Source organism: Sparus aurata, chromosome 3 (assembly GCF_900880675.1).
Source record: "Sparus aurata chromosome 3, fSpaAur1.1, whole genome shotgun sequence".
Lineage (NCBI taxonomy): Eukaryota > Metazoa > Chordata > Actinopteri > Spariformes > Sparidae > Sparus > Sparus aurata.
Genome location: NC_044189.1, coordinates 7,699,514 through 7,725,584, shown reverse-complemented (window position 1 = coordinate 7,725,584; position 26,071 = coordinate 7,699,514). Strand labels below are relative to the sequence as shown.

At 43.1% G+C, this 26,071-nt stretch overlaps 2 protein-coding genes across 2 annotated transcripts in view; both read left to right on the top strand.

The window, feature by feature from the left end:
- nfatc1 (nuclear factor of activated T cells 1) overlaps positions 1-22,993 on the top strand; it is a 48,394-nt gene extending 25,401 nt beyond the window's left edge. The window contains exons 7-10 of the mRNA XM_030410558.1: positions 240-295; positions 3,927-4,059; positions 8,807-9,391; positions 21,401-22,993. Of these exons, the coding sequence (XP_030266418.1) occupies positions 240-295; positions 3,927-4,059; positions 8,807-9,391; positions 21,401-21,456 (830 nt within the window). The 3' untranslated portion in view covers positions 21,457-22,993. The remainder of the gene's footprint in view (positions 1-239; positions 296-3,926; positions 4,060-8,806; positions 9,392-21,400) is intronic.
- A 1,974-nt stretch (positions 22,994-24,967) lies between these two features.
- Positions 24,968-25,810, top strand: LOC115579333 (apelin receptor A-like). Its single transcript, XM_030412837.1, has one exon. It carries the CDS (start codon positions 24,968-24,970, stop codon positions 25,808-25,810), a length of 843 nt encoding a protein of 280 aa, XP_030268697.1.
- Positions 25,811-26,071: the final 261 nt, after the last annotated feature.

Sequence of the window (26,071 nt, the reverse complement as noted above, 5' to 3'; positions counted from 1 at the left end):
GATTGCATCAGATTTCTCTCCGTCTGTGTGTCTCTTTCTGTCTGTTAGACTGGGGATATGAGCTCATGAGCGTCGGGTCAGACGGCATGACGTGTGTTTTATATATCACTGATGTAACAGATAATAATAACAACACTCGTTCCATTTCTTCATTTCTGCGGGGAGCCAAGTAGGTGGATTATTTTCTGATTTGTCATTTAAAAAGTTCTTTTTTTTTTCTCGTCTTCTCTCTCTTTCAGACGGTCACCACCTCTGGGAGACCGAGGCCAAGGTCGACCGAGACGCCTCAAAGTCTGTAAGTGATCCGTGTGACGCTGTTATCGTGACGAATCCGGTCTGATTTCAGGATTAAAGCGCTGACGGCAGCTGGCCTCAATCATTTAACTAAGTGGCAAAGCATTTTCAATCAAAAAAAAAACAAAACAGATGTCTGAATCGAGAGAGCTGAGAGTGAACGGAGCTCATCTCAGCCTGCTGAGCCACAAATGTAGACTGTGTTTACTTTAAAGGGCAAGTTCACCCGAAAATACCCAGGGAACAGAAGAACATATTGTCCCATTTATCTCGAATAGAAGCCAAACATGCAGTCATGTTCTGTTTTTATATGAACTGATTTTGAAACATCCCCCAGTGACTGTGTCATTATTTTATGTTGTGTATACCACAAACAAAATTTCAGCTTTATGTTAAAGTAGAGCCGAGCGATACAACCTTAAAATAATATCCCGATCTTTTGAGGCCATATCGCGATACACGATAGATATCTTGATATTTTGAAATTTCGTCAAAAGCCCTTTCCAACAAAACCAAACATCACAATATTTATAACTGACTATTAGTACTCTCTCAACATATTAACACAATCAGATTTCTAATAAATAATCAGTTCTAAGATGATAAATAGTCTCATGTCGTGATAACGATATAAATTGTATCTCAAAGATGTTTCAAACACGACCACGTGCTTGGCGACATGTTAGTGGACATAATGAGAAAATGTGTTTTGTTGTTGTTTGGAGGAAGAAAAACTGTAACAACCTATACTTTCTGTCCGTAGTGCTCTTTCATTCTCTATTCTTTCATCTTCCCTCCTGAAACTTTATCAAATTCCAATCGAAAATACACATTTACGTTTGTCTCATTTCATCTAATCCCTGGTCCTTTAACAGGGGCCTGTGACCTCATGGGGGTCCTCAGTGTTACTGCAGGGGTGCTGCCAAATACACTACTCAGAATTAGTCGGAGATATTGGGATATTTTACTTTCACTTTATTGTTTATTCTGTGACATATCTGATTTTATCCATGCACGTGCATATATGCACCCATATCCCAATATCCCTGATAAGTAGTGTAACAACAAGAGCAGTTTAAAATTTTTCAACAAGTTCAACATGAATACAACATTTACACAAAGATTTTAAAAACAGGTGAAGCAGTATTGTTCTGTCTCTCCCTCCCTCTCTTTCCACATCCCACTTTCTCGCTCCTTTAAAGGGGGTGAAAGAAAATCAGGTCATCATATTTATTGATAATCATCAAAGGCAAACTCCATGTAAGCTGCTCAGAAATGCAGCCGCCGCGCACTGAACAAGCATCCAGTGTGACCAGCCTGTAACATTAGCCACGCTACAGCTGCTGCCCGACATGTTTATACCCAACACTGCAGACAGCCTCACATGTTATTGTAGAAGCACAACAGAATATTATACAATACGTGTGGAGGGAGGCGCTGCCCCGTCTCTCTGACAGCAAAGATGTCCTTGGCCCTGAAATCTAAAAGTTTGAGCTCCTCATTGGATACGTCGTGAAGCTACGGGTGACGTCAGGGAGATTTCTCCATGTTTCGTACAGTTTATGATACAAAACATGAGACACGCACACACTAACACACACACGCAGAAGTGGAATCTGACTGCAGATTTCGAGATGTGCTCGTACCAGAGCTGAGCCGTCACGGGGGGAAACAGCAGTGTTGTGTTTGAAGCGTGTGGAAAAGGTTTTCAAGAGTTCAACCTTGAACCTGTGGGAGTCTGAGCCTGGCGGTGTGTCCTGTCTTGGCCTGCGACAGAGAGACAGAGAGACAGACACACAGGGAGAGAGAGGGAGAGAGAGAGACAGACACACAGGGGGAGAAAGAGAGAGGGAGAGAGGGATGTAGTGGTGGGAGTCTGGGAGATAGACGAGGGGATTAGAGGGTGTCTATACGTGAGGCGCTGCACCTGCTCCCTGCGTCGTCCTATTGCAAAACATACACACTTTCTCTCTCTCTCTCACACACACACACACACATGCAGTGACTTCTGGGACACATCTGTCTGCTTGAATAGACAAAGGGCCTCCCTCCCTCTCCTCCTCCCCTCTCAGCCCAGTCTGCTGGATTGGTCCCATTTCAAACACTGACGCTGCCTTGGCCAGGTTTAACCTCTGCTGCTCCACCACAAACCTCAAACTCAGAATACCTCACTGCCTCCGTCACCTGCGCACACACACACACACACACACGCTGACCTTCACAGAGAGGGAGATGATTTAGTTTTAATTATTTACAATTAGATCCATCAGATTACTCATATAAACGGAGATAAATGGTCTTGAAGCACTCGCTGGAAGGGCCAGAAATGCTCCTTCACGCTCAATTTGTCCCGTTTTTTCCCTCCTCCCTTCCACACGAGAGAAATGAGTTTTGTCAGGTAAAAACATCTCAGCGCTCAGGCTTTTCAGGCAACTTGACGTCCGTTCAGTCCTCAAGTGGGTTGACACGATTTTACGTGCACATAAACCAGTCAAAAGGAACCGAATGATGTCACTGGCGCATGTTTTGGATTAAAAATTAAGCCTGTTTTCGTCTCAGAGAGTGTAAATTGACATGTTGGACGACCGGCGACACAAATGTTTCTCTTCAACCTGGACTCAATTACAGTTTTAACGCAGTGTAAATTGTGAACCCCGTCCAGAGTTTTTATCAGCTAGGACAGATGGATGACGGTGAAGAAGAGAAGTCGAGACGCCTCATCTGGCTTCACTTGACTTTTACGACTGTAGGGATTTAATATAACGGGTGTCAGCTCTCACCTGAACATGTCGGGGCAGACGGACTCCGAAGCTCAGCGCTGTAGACTGATGACTTCCTCCCTGGCTACCGAGCAGCACCTCAGACATGTATATTCACACATACTGTAAGGTGGCTGATACGGCCACAGGTTGAACTCGTGAACCCGGGCGCTCCTGGCCTTCGCCGGTTCTCCTCAGGAGGCCTTTCAGAGGAAATAAAATATCTGGACGAGGCCGACTTCAGCTTTATTCACATCAGCTGAGTTATTCGCTGTGCAAACAACCTTCATGGTCGCTTTGTGGCTCCCTCGTTCGGGATTACTACCAGATTTTCTGATTTTATCCACCGCACAGAAAAGACACACACGTCTTCAGGCTGAGGAGTCGATGTGAAGAGGTGAAGAAACAAGCAGCAAAGACAGAAAACGTTTAAATGCTTGATTTTTCTCCATCTGAGACAACAAAAATCGATAATTCGCAATTATATTTAGCAAGTATGTACCAAGGAAAGAGAATAAGCAATGAATTAAACATTTATTTTCCTGTTAGTCCAGTGTTTTTGCGCATTTTCAACTCATGTTGTATCGTAATGCCTGAAATTGGCTTTTAACCTACCAAAAATCACCCTGTATCTCACCCTTTTTTGTTAATTGACATTAGCAAAGAGCCTTTTTAATATTCAAGGTAGATAACACTGTATTGATCTCCCTAGGGAAAATAAAGACAGCACAAGAGACGACGCAGATAACTATGTGGAAAGGCTAAAAAAACAGCAAAACAAATAAGAAAACTTTATACAATAGAAGACTCAAACCTGATCATGATCTCTTTGTGTATAAATCTGTATAAACGCATGACTTCTCTTCCTTACAGAACTCCCTCCTCGTCGAGATCCCTCCCTACCGGAACCAAAGACTCTCCACTCCGGTCCACGTCAACTTCTACGTCTGCAACGGGAAGAGGAAAAGAAGCCAGTACCAGCGCTTCACCTACGTCCCCGCCGGCGGTAAAGATCTCCTCCTCAGATACATTTATGTGCAGGGCTGTTGTGATCTGACCAGCCGATCGCTCAAAGATGGAGATTGTGAGGAGAAAGAGAATTTGTTTTAGTGATTCTGATTAATCAAGTGTTAAAATGACACCAGAATGTCTGGACACTGACTATGATGTTCAATAATTAGCATTTTACTGATTCAGCATCTGGATCAGATTAGAAATATGCTTCAGTAGAGTTTGGCTGACAGCAAAGTTATTATAGTTTCATGCGTTTTTATTTGTTTTATATTTTTATTTTGTTTGAAATTTGTATTTTTAGTCCAAATATTTTCAGATTAGTGTCCAGTTAAATTTTTTATTGTTTAAAGATATAATATTTGTCAATTCTGCATTAAAAAAGTCTAAAAACGACGAGACCTTTGTTATATATTTTGTTGAGTTGTTTACTCAAATGTCTCTGTCAAATTTCAAACCAGAGAAACTTCATAAGTTTGCTCGAGGCAGCGGTGCGTTTCATTAGATCACTGTTGCTACTTTGGGGATGGAGAAGTCAGTGAACAGGACTTTAAAACAATCATCTTTTCTGTAAACAGTCGTGTCTGAGTCACGTCAGATAGATTTTTTGAAACAGTGCGTTCACCACCAGTGAAGCGAGTTTCACCGCAGGATCATTTGTGTTTATTCGTGTTTCTCTTCTTTATTCGCCCCAAACAGCCGGAGTACTTCACTGCACGTTAGCTGTCATGGTTTGAGTTTTTGTTTTTGTTATTTCCTGTTTTATTTTGAAGTTATACCCTCCATCAAGTTCCACTTTTCTACTTCCTGCTTTTGTCCTTTTCCCTAACCCCTTTTTTGCTCCTCACCTGTGTTGTATCAGTCAATCACACCTTGTGTCTTGAGGTCCTGGTCCTCTCCTCTGTCTTTGTCAGTCCGTCTGTTCGGTTTCGCTGAGGCTCTCGCTCTGTTGTGTTTTGCCCTCGTGTTTGTGTTTCTCCCCGTCACATCTTCCTGCGGTTTGTTCCTGGCTTTTGATTCCCGGTTTGTTTCTTTGCCTTTTGGTTTTTACTTTGTTCTTTGCTTTTGTTTCTTGGATTTCTCTGGTTTTGGTTATCTGCCCTTTGCCTGCGTTGTGTTGTTGCTTCATTTTTTGGGGATTTTGACTTTTATAGGCTTTGGCTCTCGGCTTTATTTCGTACCTGCCTGCATGTGTGCGTTTGAGTCTCCTTTCTTGTCTAACCGCAGCAATAACATGAAGCGCGCCTTTACCTTCAGTAAAACTTGTGTTTCTCTGGGTTTTGAACGTTGTCGGAAACATTTGTGAGAAGTACGTAAGAGCACAACTCAACAAAATACATAACAAAAGTCTCGCCAACAAAGTCTCAACATCTTAACGTGGATCGGTTACATGTTATGTCCTCAACTATAATATAGTTTCACACCTGTTCTTAGTTTTAAGTTTGGTTTTGGTCACCTTCAGCATTTCATGAAACACGTGTCACCAAACTAGGAAAATGCCTCCTGGTTACCTCGGAGCTGTCATCACATCCTCGTTGCTTATTCTGCCTTTCCTTTCCTCTCCTGTCATCACCGCAGCGCTCCACCACTCTCTCCCGTCTGCTCTCTGCCTTTCATATCCAGACTAATTAGAAACATTTTGCCAGCATCTCACATCTGAGGACGAGAACAAACAGTTTGTTTTCCCTCTTGTCTGGTGGTTTTCAAGGGAGGAACAAAGCAACCTTATTATTCCTCCATTGTAAAAAAAAAACAAAAAACACAAAAATCTATAAAATCTGTTCTTTTCCATACCTGTAGCTACATGAATGGATGTGAGGGGCGGGGAGGGGGCATGGGAAAAGCGTGTTATTTGAATCGAGAACCTGTTGCCAAGCTAAATATAAACACTTGACCCACCAACTGAAAAGTAAAAACCGCTGCTAATTGCACTCCGGGACTCGCGGAGTGAAAATCCAGTGGGTGGTTCAAAGCTGCGATTCAAGTGAGGCAGCCCTGCCCTGAACGTGGGCGACGGAGTGCCCCGCTGTCAAAGTGGACCATTGTCCTCGAGACCCAGAGAGGGTGAGGGAGGGGAGAGACCGGGGGACAGTGAGTCTGGACAGTGTCTCCTGACGGGTGAGAGTCTGGGACGAGCCGGAGGAAGTACTCAGATAATACTTCAGTACAAGTGGAGAGTATTCCTGTTTAATGCATTATCAATAGCAGACATGCAATCAGTCGTTCAGTATGATTTTAAAAGTGGATAACATGGTGTAAAATATATTTAAGTATGAGTACTAAAGTAAATTACTCCGATGCAAGCACCCGTGATTACATTCATTCAGTTACTCGAGTAGATGTAATTAGTTACAAGTGACGCATTTAAACGTTCACTTGTTTAAAAGTACTGGACCATCAAAATATTTAAACCACAAATAACTTCATGATCCTTTTGGTTCAGTTTTGTATTTTATGTTTTGACAGCTTTGTTCTTGTGCTCCAGTTTGGTTCAGCCACAAAAAACCACCGGGTCGGAGTCAGGAGAACATTGTGTTTGGGGCTTTAAATGTCTGTTTATGTCGCCACAAGGTAGAAAACGTCCCAAAAATATCAGTAGGCTGTCGGCACAAACACAGCTGGAAATTCTCCCGTGGACTCCTCAAAGCAACATTATGTAGAAATGTGCAAATCTCAGGTCTGTGACAAGTTCTCAGACGTAAGTAGGTGCTAACTACAAACAGAACTCATGACGGCATAACAAAGTTATGTGTTGAAACACGATGTTGAAGCTGTTATTTTAATGTTAAAAAGTCACTTTATTCTGCTTTAAAAACAACCAGTTTTGTCCAGAGGTCTCGTTAAAAAAATCCAGCAGTTTTACACTTACTAATGTTGAAACTCAGTCCTGAGCAGTAGTCTCTTGCTTCACAGCCTCCTTATCTGTAAATCCAACACCGCACCATCCACCTCTGGATATTGAAGTCACATCATAAACATGTGATGTAGACATGATATGACACGTTTTGCAGAAATGTCAACTTGGTGCGCTTCTTACACGCACTAATGTGAACATGTCTGTGGTGTGCAGGAAAGTCAGCTGTCAGTATTTTATCCTGACTGACTGGGCTGTAAAATGATCTGAAGCCAGCTTCTTAAATGTGAATTCTTTCTGTATTCTTTCCCCTTCTGCGACATTACACTGATTATTTTTGGGTTCTGCACAAAACAAGACATTTTTGGACGTCATCTTGAGCCTCTGGAAACACTGGTTGACATTTTTCGCCAATGTTTAACGTTATTCAGACCAAACAAGCTGCAGCCTTTGATTGTAATTTGATTTATTTAACTTAATCTGCAAAGCAACATGTAACTGAAGTTGTCAACTAACTGTAGCGGAGCAGCAAAGCACAAGAACATCTGCCTCCAAATTTTTTGCGAAGTTGAAGTGAAGTAGAAGTGCCTCAAAACTGTACTTCAGTACTTACTGGTAGATGTAATGAGTTACTCTCCACCACAAGTGAACAATCTGTACAAAAAAGCCACGAGTAGTTTATGTGGAAAAAAGATAAAAGACTGAACTGTGCGGTGAGCTGCAGGTGTTCCCTCAGCTCGCACAGAAACAGCAGATTTATTCTGGGACGTACGGCACACGCGACTGAGTTTCACACTCCGGAAACAAAGGGGTGCACTCTCTGTCTCTTTGGTGGCAACACAAACACTTCGTCTGCTGCTTCTCTCCGTGCATCTGCCCTATCCTTCACACACACACTTCCTCCTAACGGGCCCAGAATAGGGGCGCATGTGCTATTTTAGTGCTGCGGTCGGTGTAACCATCTCATCGCAGTTCCTCTTTTACAGTTGTTGACAGTGGGAGGCTTCACTAAGGCGTGACGTGTCCCAGTTTCACTCTTTTGAGCTCTTTATTTAGCCCGGTACACCCTCTAAGATTTTTATTAAAGAGGTTCCCCTAGAAAAAAAAAAGAAAAACTAAATTAACTAAAGTGAAGAAGACAGAATAGAACCAGAAGTAGGAGTGATTTCGGGCTCACACTTCATAATGTAATCTAAAACAGCTTCAGCACAGAGCGCAGCAGGATCAGATCCAGTTGGGTGACGCAGTGATGAAGCTCGGGGTCACAGCCATGCTGTCGTTCACTTGTAACTGGACTGAAACGCTTGTTATATAAGATTGATGTCGTGTCAGGAGCCGCAGCAGATTGACGGCCCACATTTTAAAAACTCCAGCATGTTTTGCGCCGGAGTCTGGACGGGTGGCCGGCGACTGAGAACAAGCCTCATTTGAACTCCTCTCCACGATAACCACAATCCTCAAACATCCCGAAAGCCTCCATTTTGTCTTTTTCAGCTTTCACGTCCAGTTAAAGTCTTTGTCTCAATGAGCGAGCAGTAATTTATTTTAAATTGCTGAACCCTGCTGAGCACGGAGCTGCTGTTGCAGCAACATATTTCATATCGCACATTTAGTGGATATTAGCACCGGAGCGGCGTCCAAAGAAAACAGACGTTTTATTATAGAAGCAGCTGGATGTTTCTCGTGTTGATGACTCATCCCTTTTTTCCTGCTTTTTTGTGAATATTTTTCGTCGGGGTGGGAGAGCTGGGGCCCAGACACAGAGCCTCATTGATGAGAGTGTTTGTTTGGCAGCGGGTTTCCTAGCCACAAACCCACTCGCTCACTCACACTTGCAGGAAGAAGTTTGAATATGTGTTTACTCATTTTCTTCATCTTCTTCTTTCAGTTCCGACAATAAAGACGGAGCCTCATGACGACTACGACGCCCCTCTGGTGTGCAGCCAGCGCAGCCCCGGCCTGTCTTTGCACCCAAAGCCATACTTCCCCCCTCAGGTCATGACCCCGATGATGACCTCTGACCTCAGGTCGTGTGTGGTGGGCGGGGCTTACTCTGTCGGCCAGCAAAGATTGGCGACCAAGCCGTCCTCGTCGTCTCCGAGCACCAGCCCCAAACTACACGAGCTGTCGCCGCCGCCTTTCTCCAAGTGCCTCCCAGCCGGCCCGGCAGTCCAGCAGCCCTCCATCCCGCACGTCTCCATCATCCAGGAGACGCCCGGCCGCTACCAGCCGCCCATCCTCTACCCGCCCAGCAGCGCCTCCTCCTCCCCGACCTCGCAGCCCTCCACCCCGACCGACGCCCCCTTCTCTCCGACCCACTGCATGACTCCAGCGCCGCCGGTCAGCGGCAGCCCCAGCCCAGGAGCTCAGCAGCACCCCAAGGGGCCAGAGAGGGGCGACGGCAGCCCCCCGACGCTCGCCGTCAGCATCAAGCAAGAACCACAGGAGCTGGACCAGATGTACCTCGATGATGGTGAGTGAGAAGCTTTTTCATTATTATTCAAAGTTATGCTCTGCTTTCTAATCCAGTGCATGGAAAAAATTAGGAAGCCAACAGCCTTTCCAACCTCATGATTAACCAAACAAAAGGGTTTTTATTGCCCTCCAACACATAATGAGCGTAATATATCCGCAGGTGCTGATGGGATATCTGATCAGTATCATGTGAGTCACCGATCACATCGCCAGAAGCTGAAAGTTTTGGCCTCTAGAGTCAGTTAGGAGCTTTTGTTATGGAGCACATCTCCTTATTCAAAGTCATTTCAAGGAAAAATTGAATATTTCTGAAAAAAACTTTCAATGCTTCATCTCAAAATTTACAGAGAGGTTTGATAAATGACATAACTTTTTGTAGGATGGTGAAGGAAGGACCCGCCCTGCTCTATTAAATAACAACAGAGTCAAAATATTGAATTTCCTAATTCCTTCTTCTTCTTCTTCTCCTGTTTCTTCTTCTGCTGCTGCTTCATCTTTTTCAGCTTCATCTTCATTTTCTTGTGCTTCTTCTTCTTCTTCCCCAATCATATCCTGCCCAAACCTAACCAATGAGACTATCTATATATCTATATATCTATATATATATATATATATATGTAGATATCAGCTGGACTTATCACAGAGTACAATCTCTGAAGTGGCAGGGATGCAGAAGTCAGTCACGGTTTGGGGTGCTGAGGAGTCAGTATATATAATGACATCATCGTAAGTGGTGTGCGACGTTCGTGTTTTAACTTTATAACTACTAATATATAGTGACAGTAATGACAACAGTTTGAGAATGTTTTGCATCATCACTTCAAAGCAGCCGCATCAACCACAGTCAACAACAGCAGGTTGATGAAGAGGGAGGGGAATTCCCCAGACTCCCTTTAAGAATTGCTCAATTTTGGGAGTTTTTTGCGTGAGGAGAAAATTTCTAAATTTGTGAAATGCTGTAAATGAAAGATTATTACTTATTTGGGCCTTCTTGTTAATTCGGCTGATGTTATACATTAGGTTTTTTCTTTTGTTTGTGCATAAAACATCATGTTTATTGAGAGATGATCACCAAAGACACATGTTGATACCAGGGATAAACAGCCTCAGAATAGAAAATGGACAACAGAACAAAAACAAACACCCTTCCCCTGACCTTTGACCCTCCCATCTGGTATTGTGTTAGATGGTATTGCAGGTACTGTAACTTATATACAGGACCTTATTTAGTTTAACTTGTCAGAAGGGAGATTAATGAGTGCCAGATCTTTGCACAGTGTTTTTTTTAAATACATCTGATTCTCTCTAAATGCAACTCAGTTCGCCAGTTAGAGGTTTACAGAAGGCATTTCCTTCTTCGTCCAAGTAGAAGAATGAGTTTCTCAGTGGTGAGAAGCCCATAAGATAAATGTCTCCTGAGCCTGTCCGACCGGATCAGATTGAATCTAAACCCCCAGTTTCTTTCTGCAAATTGAGACATAGGGATCAACTGTGTAATCAGCTTGTTTCTGTTGAGTCACATTTATTGAAGTATAGTGAGACTTTGGGGAGTACTCTGTGTAATTGTGTCCTCAGCACAGAGATAGTAACCTCTTCAGAGGGTGTTTCTGCACGCAGACTTGTCTATATTGTGAAACTGCAATGTTTGTGTCAGTTGCAGGCCACTGTAGGAGGAGTGGGAGTGATGACTGTGTAGAAAGGTCTTACTCGAACAGACGCTGATAAAAAAAAAAGACTGCATTTCTTTAATATCTCTGTACAAATTCTTTCACTTTGCCGCTGCTTCTTTCCGTCTCTGTCCGCTTTCTTCGTCGTCTAACTTCTAAGCAACCCGGTGGTCTACCGTTTGATATACACGGCTGTAAACCCTGAACGAGACTGATGTAATGAATACAGTTTTTGTGACCCACTTTATTTATCTCAGAGAGAGCAGGGTTTTAGGAGCACAAACTTTATGATCTCACTGCTCAGGCCCTCTGCGCTCACCACTGAGGTTCAGGGCCGTGCGCTCTGAGCTTTGCGGTGATTTGAAATAAATTGGATAAATGATCTTCCTCGAGGCAAAAAGAAACAGTCCTCCACTCGATGAAGAAACGCTAACCAGCAGCTATCAGTGGAAGGAGCAGCGGGCTTTGATCCGTCACCAGAGCCCCTGCTGGATCGTCTGGCCGAGCTTCCTGAGACGCTGTTGTTGCGCCGCAGACTGCAGGACTCAGACTGTTCCCATGCCACTTCCTCTCAACAGTCTGGGTAAATACATTAACACTTGTTAACCCTGTCTGCGGGGAGATTTGGCCGGCCGCAGCTAAAGATTTGATTTGTAATTATGCTCTTGGTGGTGCCACCGCTGCTCGTGTCCCTCGAGGATTTTTCAGTTTCAAACCAGGTGTAGTTAAAAGTACGCCACCGTAACCATAATGGATATTTCTGAGGAGCTGGGCCTCCAATTACACTTGTTTTCACTGGCAGATTGAAGGAGATTTTTTGCGAAGCATTCCAAACTTAATGTGGCTTCTCACTTCATTAAAACCGCTGGCAGAGTTTGATAGGACTTTTCTTCTTTACAGCCTCGCTCAGGTGTGGTGTTACTGTAATTTCATGTCGGCCGAGCTCGTTAAAACTCAAACGGCGACATCTGAGACTTCTAGGGAGCTGAGACACTGACTGTCATTACAAGCAGTGATGGAATGTAACGAAGTACATTTACTCAGTTTGAGGTACTTCTGATTTACTGCTGCTTTTCTAGTCTTTGCAGGTTGGTTGGCTGGATCACTAGTTTGCCAGTTGGTTGGTTGGTTGGTGGGTTGGTTCATTAGTTAGCAGGTTGGTTGGTTGGTTGGTTGGTTGGTTAATTAGTTAGCAGGTTGGTTGGTTGGTTAGTTGATTGGTTGGTTGATTAGTTAGCAGGTTGGTTGGTTGGTTAGTTGATTGGTTGGTTGATTAGTTAGCAGGTTGGTTGGTTGGTTAGTTGATTGGTTGGTTGATTAGTTAGCAGGTTGGTTGGTTTGTTGGTACATAATTCACTGATTTTGGTGAAACTGTAACAGAAACACGTTGCTGGAGCACAGTGCACTTCTAAATGAAGCGACAGTCAGGTGTTTTTCATCTCCCAGCTGAACTTTGTTGTTGCTCTTTCAACTGTGATCAGAGCTGATATCTGTTCCCTGTTTGTTCAGCCCTCCCGTATTCATCAGGATCGCCCGCTCTGCTACACATTTTTTCACACCGTCCCCCGAGAGGTCACAAACATGTCTCCTCATGGAAAGTCTGAATCGTGCCGTCTGGCCCCGAGCCGGAGCTCGAGGCTGCAGGGTGCACAGTTTGAACTCCACCGCTGCCGAGGCCGAGGGAGATGGAGGTCGGCCACGCTGCCATAAAACTTGCTGACTGGAGAGGTTTGCATGCTTCCCTTTGGCTCCGATAGAGTCTGGAAGAGGTGGCCAAAGCCATACGTTATACTGCACAGTAGTGTGCCGAAGACTTTTGTCAGCGGTGAGGTAACACGAGCAAAACATGTGCATTTTGAAGTCAGATCAGAGCCAAATAGCATTACGAAATGCTTTTTTATGGCGTGTTGTGGCCTTGTTAGATGTCAGAGCCGCACAATTGACGACCAGAGACTTCAGACGATCATAGGAAAAGAATTTGAGAGTGAACTCGACCCCGTCTGATTCTAACAGTAAATCCACGTTCTGCTTCAAATCATTTGCAGCTACAGTCGAAGAATGAAGCACAATGTATCCGTCGTTTTATAAAGAATTTTCACCTGACTTTACACATGTGTCACGTTTCTGGTTCCTATGAATTATCAGCTATTAATTTCATGAATTTACGTTTAGCACCGGAGGAATATATCTGAGGTTTATCACATATTTATCAACATCCACATCTGCTTTGTATTATTTGCCGCCAGTTACAGTTATTGGTGCATTTATTAAGACAATGAGTGGCCAGAAAAGAAAAGAGCAACGGTATGATGTAATGAAATGTAACAGCCCTGCAATTAAAAATGACCTTAAGTTCAGTGTTTGTTGAAACCGCTTTCCTTTTCACTCTCCTGCTTGAGGTATTGGTGTGTTTTTTGTGCCGGTGTTGTAGTGGAGTCATCGAAAAATGTTCCTGAGATTTTGATTTGACGGAGCAGAAATATTAGAATACAATCCAATACAATAAAAACACAGTCTGATCAGTGACTGTAGGGTTTATTTTACTGAGACAATAAAGATAATAGTGCATCTACTGTAGCCAAAACTAATGTGCTGCTTAAAAAGTTAACATTTACTACCACTAGATATCAAACTAGAGCACCAGCTGCCAAACAAATTTGTGCATATATATATATATATTTAACACACTAAAGTTGAAAAACATAAAAGCAGCGTCTGAACAAACTCTGCTCATAATACTGTAACAATAATGTTGTTTTTATTAGATATGAATCATGATTATTTTGCTTTTGTTTAGCTGTAATCTGAGAAAGTTTCTCACCAGTCAGCTACTTTCAAAATGGAGGACATGGAGTGATTCACATCAGACCGTGGATCTGGGATCTAAGGGTGCTGAGCCCTGCATCACCCCCTAAAACATATGCCGAATTTACAAGAAGGGCCACATAATCAAGAATTTGTCTGAAGCGACACTTCATAAAGTTTATAACGTTGCTCCTAACTCAACAACTCACAAAATTAAACGGTTTTATAAGGGGGTCTGGTAAATTTCTCTCCCTCTTCATCTCCTTGCTGTTGTTGACTGTGGTTAATGTGGCTGTTTAATAATATCTGATATATTGATGTTCAAGTTTGCCATCAGCTGTAAAACAAGCTGCAAAAAACGTTCTCAGATCGTTTTGAATTATTCTAAACAACGATCAGATGTTATCCTGGACATTCAAATGAACGTCAAAACACATGAATGTCACACACACCATGTACCATGACATCATTATAAAGATTGACCCCACATTACCTCCAGCTGAGAACAACTTTCTGCATCACTGCGTCAAACCCCCAGGAAAACTGCCAGGTAGTGGTCAAACCATGTAATTAAAACGCCATGTGACGCACTGTGGCCCAAAGAGACTCTTTTTTTTTTTTCCCCCAGAAGCGTATATTGTGAAAGAAGCAGCTATAATGATGAATGACTAATTTCACCATCCGAACTTCAGCCATTCAGTCTGATAAAATTTGGAAAAGTCTAGAGGAACCGCACAATAAAACATTTTATCCCCGTTTAAGTAAGCCGAGGCTAAACCAGAACTAAGGTGGCTCGAGGCAGAAGTCTCCACAATGTGAGCGGGGCTCCGTCTCTGAAGCTACATCCAGATTTCTTGTGCACCAACATGCAGATGTGGTTAATCCAACTACTAAAAGATTGGGCCGTTATTTCCATTATCGCATTGATTCACATTCCCTGAGAACTTACCGAAAATGTTGACAAAAAGTGCAACACCCTTTCTTGTCATGTTTAATAAAGTGCCTTTATCTGGATCCTCACCAAAAGTTAATGAGGTCTATTCTGGACCGAGACTCATCCACCATCCAGGCCTTGTGGAAATCTGTTCAGAAGATTTTGCGTAATCCTGCTGAGAAACCAACCAAACCGACATGTACACACTACGTTCTGTGTGTATATTTATCGTTCATGACCGTGCGTGTATACAGTTCGTCTTTGTAATAGACGGAATAGAAAATCGATTGTTGGACTTTTCGGACGTTTCCATTGTCCCCCTCACTCGCTGTAGAAAAAGAACACTGTGGTGATATTTTGCCGACGTCTTCTCTCATTTTCTATTATTCTATTTCCCTCCGGCCTACAAAGCTCTATTATCCAGACATTTTCTTTTCGAATAATACCTGGGTTAAGAGAGAAATTGGCAGAATCTGCGGTGAACTACAGACCCGCGCTGAGGGACTGACTTGCAGTAACCCAGTAGGAGCCTCGTTACGTGGGCCAAGAACATCTCGTGGCTTGTGGCCTGGACTTGACGTGGCAGTAAACGGTGGAGGAGGGGGTGTCATTGTCTGAGCTCCGGTCCCTCAGCTGATTTATTCCCAGCGTTCGGGAGGGATTGTTGAAAATCTCGCCGGCTGATCGTGTTATTACAGGCCGGATAATGTTGACGCGTCTCAGCCCTTAATGAGGCCAACAGGGCTGTCCTGCTAATTGTTTGGGAGTTCCTCGTCTGTTAGGGGTTTCCTGGTCGGAGAGCCGGGCTGTATCAGTCTGCTCCAGCTGCTGTGGACCTCCATGGGACAGGAAACCAGTTCCTGGATTACATCATATCAACCCACACCTTCCCTGCTGCTGAATAACTCCAGTTAACTCAATAACACTGCAGTGCGTTGTGCAATGAGGTCAATCAGAGATGTCTGTGGGCTTTATATAGATATACTGTCATATAGATGAGCACAAATAATGTTTTCTCACTCAGTCCTCATTGTTTTATAGGCAAATTCTAAAACCATGGAAGATGCAGTTGAAGTCCATGTAGTGGCTGCTCTGGAGCTTTCAGTCATATCACATGATCTTCCTCAGCAGATGGAGTTTTTCCCAGTTTTTCATGGAATATCAAAATTCAATCTTTCTGAGCACTTTAAGGGTTTTTTTTGTCAAGATCTTGGCCTTGGAAGCAGCAGGTAGAGAAACAGCTTCACCCATAAGGTCCACTGAGTGGCTTTCAATCATATCAGTAATACATTTCGAATGTTAACTTTTGAGCCAACATGGATGAGAATGATGGCTTATTGGGGCCATTGTAGGTTACATAAAAAATAATAATTATAATATAGCTGGGGGGATAATATATTGCAAGAAATAACTTTAAAACTTTCTCAGATTAAAGTGTTACATTTATGTGAAAAAAGTTGATTATTCACTGAGATTATGAGGTTATAAATTGCAAAAACAGAAAACCTCACTCTTAACTTTAAACACACAAATTTATGAGGAATAAAAACTTAGAAAAAGTGTGGCTTTCCTCCCCTAAAATTACGATAATCAACCTCAGACATTTTTAGATAAAAGCCGCAAATTTATGATAGTTTAATCAGTTTAATCTACAATTCCCAAACAACCAGGCAATCTCCATCTACTGATGAAGACCATGTGACATGATGGAAACTGTTACTAAATGGGCCTTGTGGTGTATTTATTATTTTATCAATCATACATTTCATAAAATTGTGACCCTACAGTGATGAATATCTTCTCTTTCAAGATCACATAAAAAAATGGATTTGATATCTCAAGTTTTGAATGACTTTTATTCACTTTTTCTGAGTGACAAACAGAAAACCCAGAGTTTGTGATCCGGCTCCCAGTGTTGGCTGTCTGCTCGTCTGAAGCGTCTCCACCTCTCAGATTGACGTGACCCGAGAACACGCGACACAGATGTCACGCTGGTGCTGGGCCTATTTTTAGGACTTTGTTGTAAACTCACTTAGTGATCAATAGATCGACTTACTTTTTCAATTAGACCCTCCGCATCAAATGTGACGGCACTGTGAAAAGTGGGCCATGGCAACCGCCACATAAACAGTAAACGCTGTGGCCCTCAGCGGGGCGAAAGATAAAGTTTAACTGCCCGGCCTTCGCGTGTTTTATAACATAATAAACTACTGAATTCTGTCTTTATACGCTTTTATTATTTGGTCAAGCTATTCCACCACATGTGGCGCACGGTGATGCGCAAGGAAAAAATATCTGAACGCCGTAACTCATCCGTGATTTTGAGAGTTACCGGGCAGGTGATGACATGATGTGGAGGTCTGACAAGGTCTTCATGTCCTAAAGTTACAGCAGGCGTCCAGAGAAGTCGGTGTAATAACTTCCTCCTGAGGCCTGAACTCAAAGATTATATCCTTCCACCTCCAGATGTTGAGAAGGTCAAAGCCAGATCAAATAGAGGAGAGGAGGTCGGTCAGTTCAGTCTGGGCCGGGGAGAGCGCACATGGAGACCGTAGGAGGGTGGAGACGAGGTCGGCGTGTTTATTTCTCCTGGTTCAAGTATGTCTTTTCTGTAATATTCTCACATTCACATGGCTGCGCAACATCTTGCTTGCTGTGCGCACAGAAAAGTAGGCCAGTGTAATCTGACTGTTACCATTACAGAGATTCTTATCCTGACGACGTCTGTGGAGGTTTATTTCAATCAAGTCCAGCCTCATTCACGGAGCAGACTCCTCTCGTCTGCACTCCAGATGAATACTGAACAGGTGATTTAGCCATAATGCGCAAAAGCAGCTGAAGTCAAGGTCAAAACCAGCGTTATGTTTTAGCCCATTACTTACAAAACACAACATAAATAGTATGTTTTTTTGGGTTTGATATTCTACCATTCAAGCAGTCTCTGTCTAACCTTCATCAGGTAAGCTAATATTCCAAGGTTGAATGACCAAACATGGTATTGATGAATAGATCTCCTGGTAAAGATCATGCCTCATGCAGGTGACTGAGGGTGAAGTTCAAGGTTCAGATCCACCCTGGAGCTTCTGCTGCAGGAAGTAAAAAAAACTTCTGTAACTGAAGTTTAAAAGATGCCTAAAATTAGATTGTATGAACTGTCACTTGGACATCAAAAAAAGCTTTCATTCTGGCTCTCCAGTGGATGTCTTTTCAACGTTTTCAAAGGCGTTTTTGCTTGTTGGTTTTTGTTGGTATTTCTGACTTTGTAGTGCCATATCTCCATCTGCACAGGGTGTTTTATTTTGAAAACTGACCGGCTGCTCTATGCCGCTACTGTGTCCGACTTCCTGCCTGGCTCGATCTGCTCCACGCAGCTTCACGAAGCTTCTGTCAAAGCAGAGACAATGCAGATGTGCCCGGTGGAATCTGGTTACTCCATTCTGTCGCCACAAACGCAGCTGGAAATTGTCATAGCGATTGGTTTCACAGTTACAAATGTTGGGACATCGTCTTGAACAGGGGTCTCTCATTTAATGTACCCAGTGGTTTTTGTGCTTACAAATTCCAGAATGCCGTCTTGAAACCCCATCTCTCTTGCTTGGCAGCCGTGTCACCTTAATATCAGGGGCTTGAGAGCTGACGACATGCTCTGGGTCATTCGGTCAGACTCAGTCCAGGATACTTCGAGGCATTATACAGCTGTTTTCTCAAGCTGAGTAGTCGAGCAAACCGACCCTAACGAGAAAATTGGCGGCGCGTCCCTTTAAGAGTAAAACTTGAACGCGGCTGATGAGTTTATCCTTTTTTGGCCATCTGCTGCAACAAGCCGAAATGATTTAGAACCCCCAGAATATAAATGTCTCTGCTGTCTTGACAAGCATCTTCCGCGCTGCCAAGACGCATCGCTGTGAATCATCTCGCCCTGTCCTCATGGTCACATAATAGCTTCAATGTGTCCGTGTGTTTTCTGTGACACGCTCATGCGAGATCTGCTGTTGTGTAGCTATCGAACCTCTCTGGAGATCGTCTTGCTCCTTTTATTAGCGGCAGTCAATCAGCGAGCCAAACGCGCTCCCCTCGCGTCTAGACCAGTAACGCTCTCTGTAATCGCGAACAGATCCAGTCAGGATTTAGGTCACTTGCTGTCGAGTTCCTCCTCAGTTGTCTTTCTGCCACTTTAGGGTGATTATGACACACTTGTATGTTTTTGTTTTTCTTACCATGGCAGCGTCCTGCACACACACTCCTGCACGTACACCCCACGCGTGCACGTCATCCCCTCCGTGACAGGAAGTGAGCGGTGTTTCTGGCAGGAAGCGACTGTGCCACTGCTGGGTCCGATGAATATAAACGATTAGACAAAAAAAAAAAAAAAATGTCATTCCATTGTGTGGAGGGGGAATCTCAGGTTTCCAGCCTTGCTTTTTCCAGCGTCCAGTCAGTCAAAGGGAATTCCTCCCTCGGTCCCGCTGGCTTCGTTTCTCGGGGGCTGGATCCAGGGGTGTTCCCCTTCCCCTCGAACATTTCTCATCCCTGTGAGAGCTGAGAGAGAGGGGCCTGATCCTGAACCTCCTGGAGGCTGATTTAAGAAGTGAGAAGCTGATTAAATGAGCCCACAGATAGGAGCAGTAAAAACGGATGAAAAATGAAGCGTCTCGATCCCCCTCACTGAGTTCAAAAAATGACGGATTGTCCCTTTCTCTGTTATCACAACTCTGATACCTCCATATTTTCTGCTTTAGCTTCACTCAGTCTGCTGTGTTGCTCTTGGATCACCCCCCCCCCCCCCCCCCCATCAGCCAGAGAACACAGCTGATAAAAACAGATAAACAAGCGCACCTGGATCCTTCAGAGGCAGCAGGAGGTTGCATCATCTCTCCTGATAAAGAAAAATGAGGTCTGGGGATCTCAGATATAGTGATTCTATTAGGTCGACTCAGAGGAAATCACAGAGAGCTCAGAGGATTGTGCTCACGGGGGGATGAACGCGGCACAAGAAAGCTGCACGATACAGATTTTTCATTTAAGAGTAGGAATGAGACTCAAGGTGTCACTGACACTTCTGCAGTTTCCTCTTCCTTTTTTTTTTACTATTTTGGTTCATTCTCACTTTCATCAGCAGCTATTTTCAACCCCCCCAAAAAATCCCTGATAAACCACAAAGACTCTGTTGACAACCAGCCAGCGAGTGAACGCAGCGGAGCATTTAGCGACTGGAGGGCCAGATGTTTCCCTCAGAAGTTATTGGAGACCGTCAGAGAACTGAAAAGAGAGTGAATATTGGATTAGATGTGTAAATTAGCAGCTGTTTGCTCACATTTGAAAGTGTTGTATCTACTTTGTACCACTACGTTGTGTTCACAGGTTGTCACACTAATTCTCGTTACGCAAGTTTAAACTACTTTTAGCAACCGAAAATTGGTTTGAGATGTTAGAGGGGCTCAACTAAATTAAGTAAGTTGCTTATATAATCACTTTATTGGCCATATGTGAGCAGACATGATGTTAGAAATGGGACCTTCCCGTCTCTCTGGACTATTTGTTGTGGATTTCTTTGTGAAGGACTCGGGTCAGATTTTTCGCGACAGTCCAAAGGATCTGACTTTAAGCTCGTTCTCGAGTGACTTTTCTCAGTGCCTCTCTCTTTTCCAAGCAACAGTAGCTAATCCTGAACATATTCTGGCTTAGCGGACAGTTGGATCAGTTGACTAAAAGGCCAAAGACATTTCTTTCTTCTGAACCAAACATTTGCACAGAAAACCAGCTGCATCGCGAGTCGTTAACATACAAGACGGCACATTTTAATTTGTTGTCCCTGCTGCTGTTGACCCTGACAAAATACAACCACGTCATATTTCTGTGGTGTTTCCTACCTTGTTTTATACCGTTTGAAGTTTTGACCACATATGTCATGCATAACTAAATACTGAACGCGAAGATGGCGCCATGTCAGTCGAATGAGAATGACTCGAGGAAAGTTTTGCCAATAAAAAAACCTCCCGTGTGTCACAGTGGACCTTTTTATGCAGTTCAAGGTATCCTGTCACTTCTACAGATGTCTCTTTTATAATGGTGCTCTGTGGGGAAAATGCTTTTTGGGCTTTGGTTGAATTTTTTGCAGAGCTGGAAGCGAGGTTGACTGACGCTGCGGTATTGTACATTCATGGGTTTGGCTGACGGTCTCTTAATTGCATCATCCTGTTGCGCCCTCTTTTGCAGTAACATAATGCTTTTTTTTCTGGGGAATTGGCGCCACCTACTGCTTATCATGATTGACCAACATCTGATTATCTCTTAACGGTCGTGGATGGAAACTTTGAGATTGAAATTGGGTTAAAATTTGACCTGGCGAGTGTCCTGACAGCACGAGCCGACACCTCTCTATCTTCAGGTTTTGATTCAGATGTTTCTAAATTGTGATTGGTGCAGGAAGATATGAAACCAAAACTGTTCAAAATGTTCAGGTACGATCACTGCAAGAAGCCAATTGTTGCTTTCCAGGGATATAACATGACACAGTGTACATGCAGACACTCAGTACGGTGACTTATAAAACAGCGTCTGATATACTGACCTTCCTTTTCTCTCTTTTCCTCCCCCGCAGTCAACGAGATCATCAGGAACGACCTGTCCAGCATCTCCGTCCACAGCCATGCGTAGCTTCCCGTCAACACCAGAACTGACACAGGAAGCACAAATAAAGGGAAACGCCGAACAAGAATCTGACATTCTGCTTCTTCATGCTCGGACTACAGCATGCAGGAAGCGGGAAGAGGAAATGCGAGGAGAACAAGTGTACATTTTTATTGTCCAGACGACCAGGGTCCAACACGTGCCTTGTTTTTTCATATATTAAACGCCTTTACACGGAAATTATCCAAGGATACATCAACATGACTGACTGTTTTTTAACTGTAAACATGTAGCAACCAAACCCGCCGTCCCCCCCAGACCCCAAAGACAAAGTATGCTTTTAGAGGACCAAAAATTGTTGTTTTTTAATGTCTTTTTTGCTGCAGTTTGTAAATGATCCAGTGCCTATGAGTTATGTCATTTGTATATACAGTATCTGTTCGGTTTGCATATCTGGCTTTACAGAGAGGCGGCCTAGAAGGAGAGAAGAAGTGCCTTTTTTTAACTGGAAACAGAAACATGCGGCCTGAGTTCGGCTTCGAATGTTCAACCTCAAAATTCAAAATTAAGCATTTATCAAAGAGGGATCATGTGAAGTTTTGTTAATACTGGCTAGGTGAGGCTTCAACAGCAAAACACCCGAGTGTAACTAATCGATCAGGGATGTGTTTTGTTTTCACAAGTTCAAACTTTTCATTCGTCCTTTCTTCTGCCAAACGTTGCATAGTCTCACTTTAATTGGTCATGATGTCTATTTGGGGGCATTTGTTTGGGCAAATTAAGTTACAATTAATAGAACTGAATGCATGTTCTGTATTCACGGCCCATGAGTAAGCACTTAACCACCGACCCTGCCGTGTCACTTGCAGTTAGCCGTAGCTCAAAGTCATGAAACGATGACTAAACTTTCCAGATGACGATGGAGTTAGCCAAACTTCATTCACGGTCCTGATGTATTTGAGCACTCTCACAGTACAAACATGATTAAAATAATGAAGCCTTTATACTGACTTGAAACTAACATGAACTTTGGAGTGAACTGTCGGCCGCAGGTTCGACTTTTATCAAAGAAATCATCTCAGTGTGGACAGACTTGACTTTTCCCTGGAAGCTATGCAACGTGCAGGTTCGTCTCTGGAAGAATGTAAACTGTTGAAACTCTGAACGTCTCTAATCCAAAGAATACTTAACGACGGTGAACAGCAATACGAATATATAAAATTCTTCATTGTTTTGTTTTTTTTGTATTTTCATATTTATTCTCCCAGCATGTGCTCTGTTTATTCATGTTTATCACACGGCTTCTTTACACGCTAACCTACATACTGTGGTTGTATCCGCTCGTCCGTCCGCGCTCTTATAGCAGAACTGAACACGCGCGCTCCCTCTTTTATATGTATTTATGAGTCTTAATCCTTGTAACTGAAGGGCATGAGAGAGGCCGTACTGAAATGTTTACCGAGGAGAGGTTTTTTTTTTTCCGTTAGCCTACAATTCATAATTCTGCTTTGTGACCTATTTTGTGTATTTTGTCAATAAAAAGCCTTCATCTCTTTCATCTGAATGATCGTTGTCTGACTGTCAACAGGACATGAAGTCACTCAGTATGTACTGTTCATGGCAGAATGGATAAAAAGAACAATAACAACATTTAAGACTGATGATACATCTAACATAACACCTTTAATCTCCCCTACGGTGGCCACTGAAGATGCAAAAAAGTGTTTAATTTGTCTGTTCAGGGCTACTGTAGAAACAAGGCGGTGCAACATGGTGGATGGTGGAAGAGGACCTGCTCTCTCTGTGGACGACTATAAGGTAACTGACTGAATTCTGAATGTCATGTAGAAGTGAAGTTGGTTTTAATGTCCACCCTTCAGAAAGCAAAACTTTTGTTTGGTTTGTCCATTCTGGGCTACTGTAGGAACATGGTGGACTCTGTAAATGTAAAAGTCTCATTCTAAGGAAACACAGACACAATGATTTGTAGTTTCAGGTAAATTAAAACATATTTAAGAATATTATATCACATTTCTGCCCCTGAGTCTCCCTAAATCCTGCACACTGGACCTTTAATAGTGTGTAAAAAGTCTGCAGATAGAGACCAGAAACTCTGAATGAGTTTAAAACGGCGATACAAAAAGAACCACTAAGCCAACAAACAACCACAAAAACACATCCTGGTTAAAAAAAACTTCACTGACAAAGAATCTCACAGTTACTTTTTGAACATAAGTGAGTTTCCACTGCAGGAAGGAACCTCAAACTGTATCAGTATCACAACCATAACTAATACAAAGCATCTTGCTCGCCGCTGTCATCCACAGAGGTCATAAACTGGCTGATCTTTTAGTTACTGATTACAGTTCAGCGCTGAAACATTGTGCCACACCTTCAGGATCAATAACTCCAGTAAGATTTATTAGAAACTGACCTAAAACACAGTTCCACGAGCCTTCCCTCATAATTATGTAACATTTCTGTCGGAGGCCTCTCTGCTGCAGTGGGAGGAGGTCAGCGGTGTGACACTGACACCCTGTGGGCTGCAGGATTTCTGCTGCATCTTAAACACAGGTGTAAAAAGTTAAGATTGTCGGTGTTGTATGTTGTTTTTTTTTCTTTTTGTATAGATGACTGTGTAAGTGCCTGACCCTCCACTGACACCTGAAGCTCTGCTGTTATGAAAATGAGGACATGTTGGAGCCACAGTTTGTTGTCCCTGCTCTGCTGCTGCACACCTGTCTTACCTCTGTTAGGAAAATCAGGTGTCACTTTTTCTGCCCATCATTCTCAGAGCAGCATCCGAACACACCTGGTGAGTGCTGTGTTTATGATGAATGTTTGTTTATGTGTCAGGTAAGAAAAGATTGATGTCTTATCTTAAAGGTGCACTGTGTAAGTTTTGAGGAAAAATATTATTTCACGGTTAAACAAACTAAATAAGCAAACTCTCTTTGTTTTCATGACTGGAAAAACAAACTTGACTTTAAAGGACGAATTTCATACTGTTTTACGTTGGTTATATGTGGCGGACCCCGCCATCTTTCCAGCTTCAAACTGTGTTCTGGAGACCTTATTTACCTCTGAGAACACCTTGTTTATTTACTTATGGAAAAAACGAATATTTCTCATCAATATCGTAAATATTAAAATTCTGGGTGTGAAATTCTTCTTCAAACCTACACAGTGCCCCTTTATGGTTATAGTGTCAGCTATTACATCCCTTTTTTTTCTCAAAATAATCTGCCAGAACACTGAATTTTTGATATTATCCAGGCATTATTCAACTCAAACTGGACTGTTTTTAAACAATTTTCCAAGAATGAAGTGTTATTTTTCTTCTTTTTGGCAGCAATAATCTTATTTTCTGTTTGAATTAAGATTGAATTTGAGTATTTTATTTTATAGCTGAATTACATAGAATGCACATGCTGTGATTTCTACAATATGTCTCACCAGAATCTGATGACACACACTTTGAAACCTCCATCAGCAGCTTCTCTCTGCTGGTCTGTTTCTTTCTCTCAGCTCTGACGAAATGGAGATGTTGATGGAGAATTTCTTCAGCCGCGTCATACTCAACTCCAGCAAACCAGAAGTGTGTGAGTTTGGAGCGGGCTACACAGCCACCCTCTCGCTGATTGACATCATCACTTTTCTGGTGGGACAACCGGTGGTCATCAGAGTGCTGTGGAACTCCTACACATCCAAGAAGGCGAGAGATATCCTGAATTGTAACTTAGCTTTATATCACTACTTGCAGTACTGGTTCGCCATCGTGCATTTAAATGCCCTTTTTTTGACGCCAAATAGCCACATAACAGTCCTCAAGTTTCTGGTTGTGTACTCAATGATCGGAGGCCCGATGTGTTTGTCTTTTATCTGCCTTGAGAGATATGTTGCTGTGGTTCACCCCTTGTTTTACCCCCTGCTGAAGACGTACAGATTCAGGGAGGTTGCTGCCGCATTAGTGTGGCTCTTCTCTGTGCCCATCGCCTTGCTTAACTCTGTAGCAGGCGACTCTCTCCGCTCTTTCAGAGAGACACTGATCAAATATCTTCCTCTCGCCTGGTTGGTGGCCATGATTGTGATGATGGTGCACTGCAGCATCTGCATTTTGAGGACGCTGAAGAAGTCCGGCCCGGGAGGAGACAAGATGTCCCCACAGAAGAGGAGAGCCTTTAAAACCGTCTGTGCCACTTCGGTCATCAATCTGATGTGTTACTTTCCGGTGACTGTCCTGCAGCAGTACACCTTCGATGAGATGGTGTTTGACTGTTTCGTCTCACCTCTGTGTATCATGTTGTTGTCCTCTGCCAGTGTTGTGCATCCACTCTTTTACCTCTCCGCCCAGGGGAAGCTGTTTACCTGCTTTAAGTGAGAAAACAGCCTCATTGTTTCATTCCCTTCACTAGAACTCAAACTTAAAGGGTTACTCCCCCTTAATTAAAGTGTGTTTATAGGTTTGGGGGAGTTCTACTGCAAATGTGAGAAGAGTAGTTATAAGTGTTTTGTGGCTCCAGAGGAAGCTGCACTTAATCTGATAAATTGCCTCCAGAGATGTCACCCAGTGGCTAAGTTGCATTGTGGGTAATGTAGCCTTACCCTCCTTATAACATCGTTGGACTCATTATGCACAGTT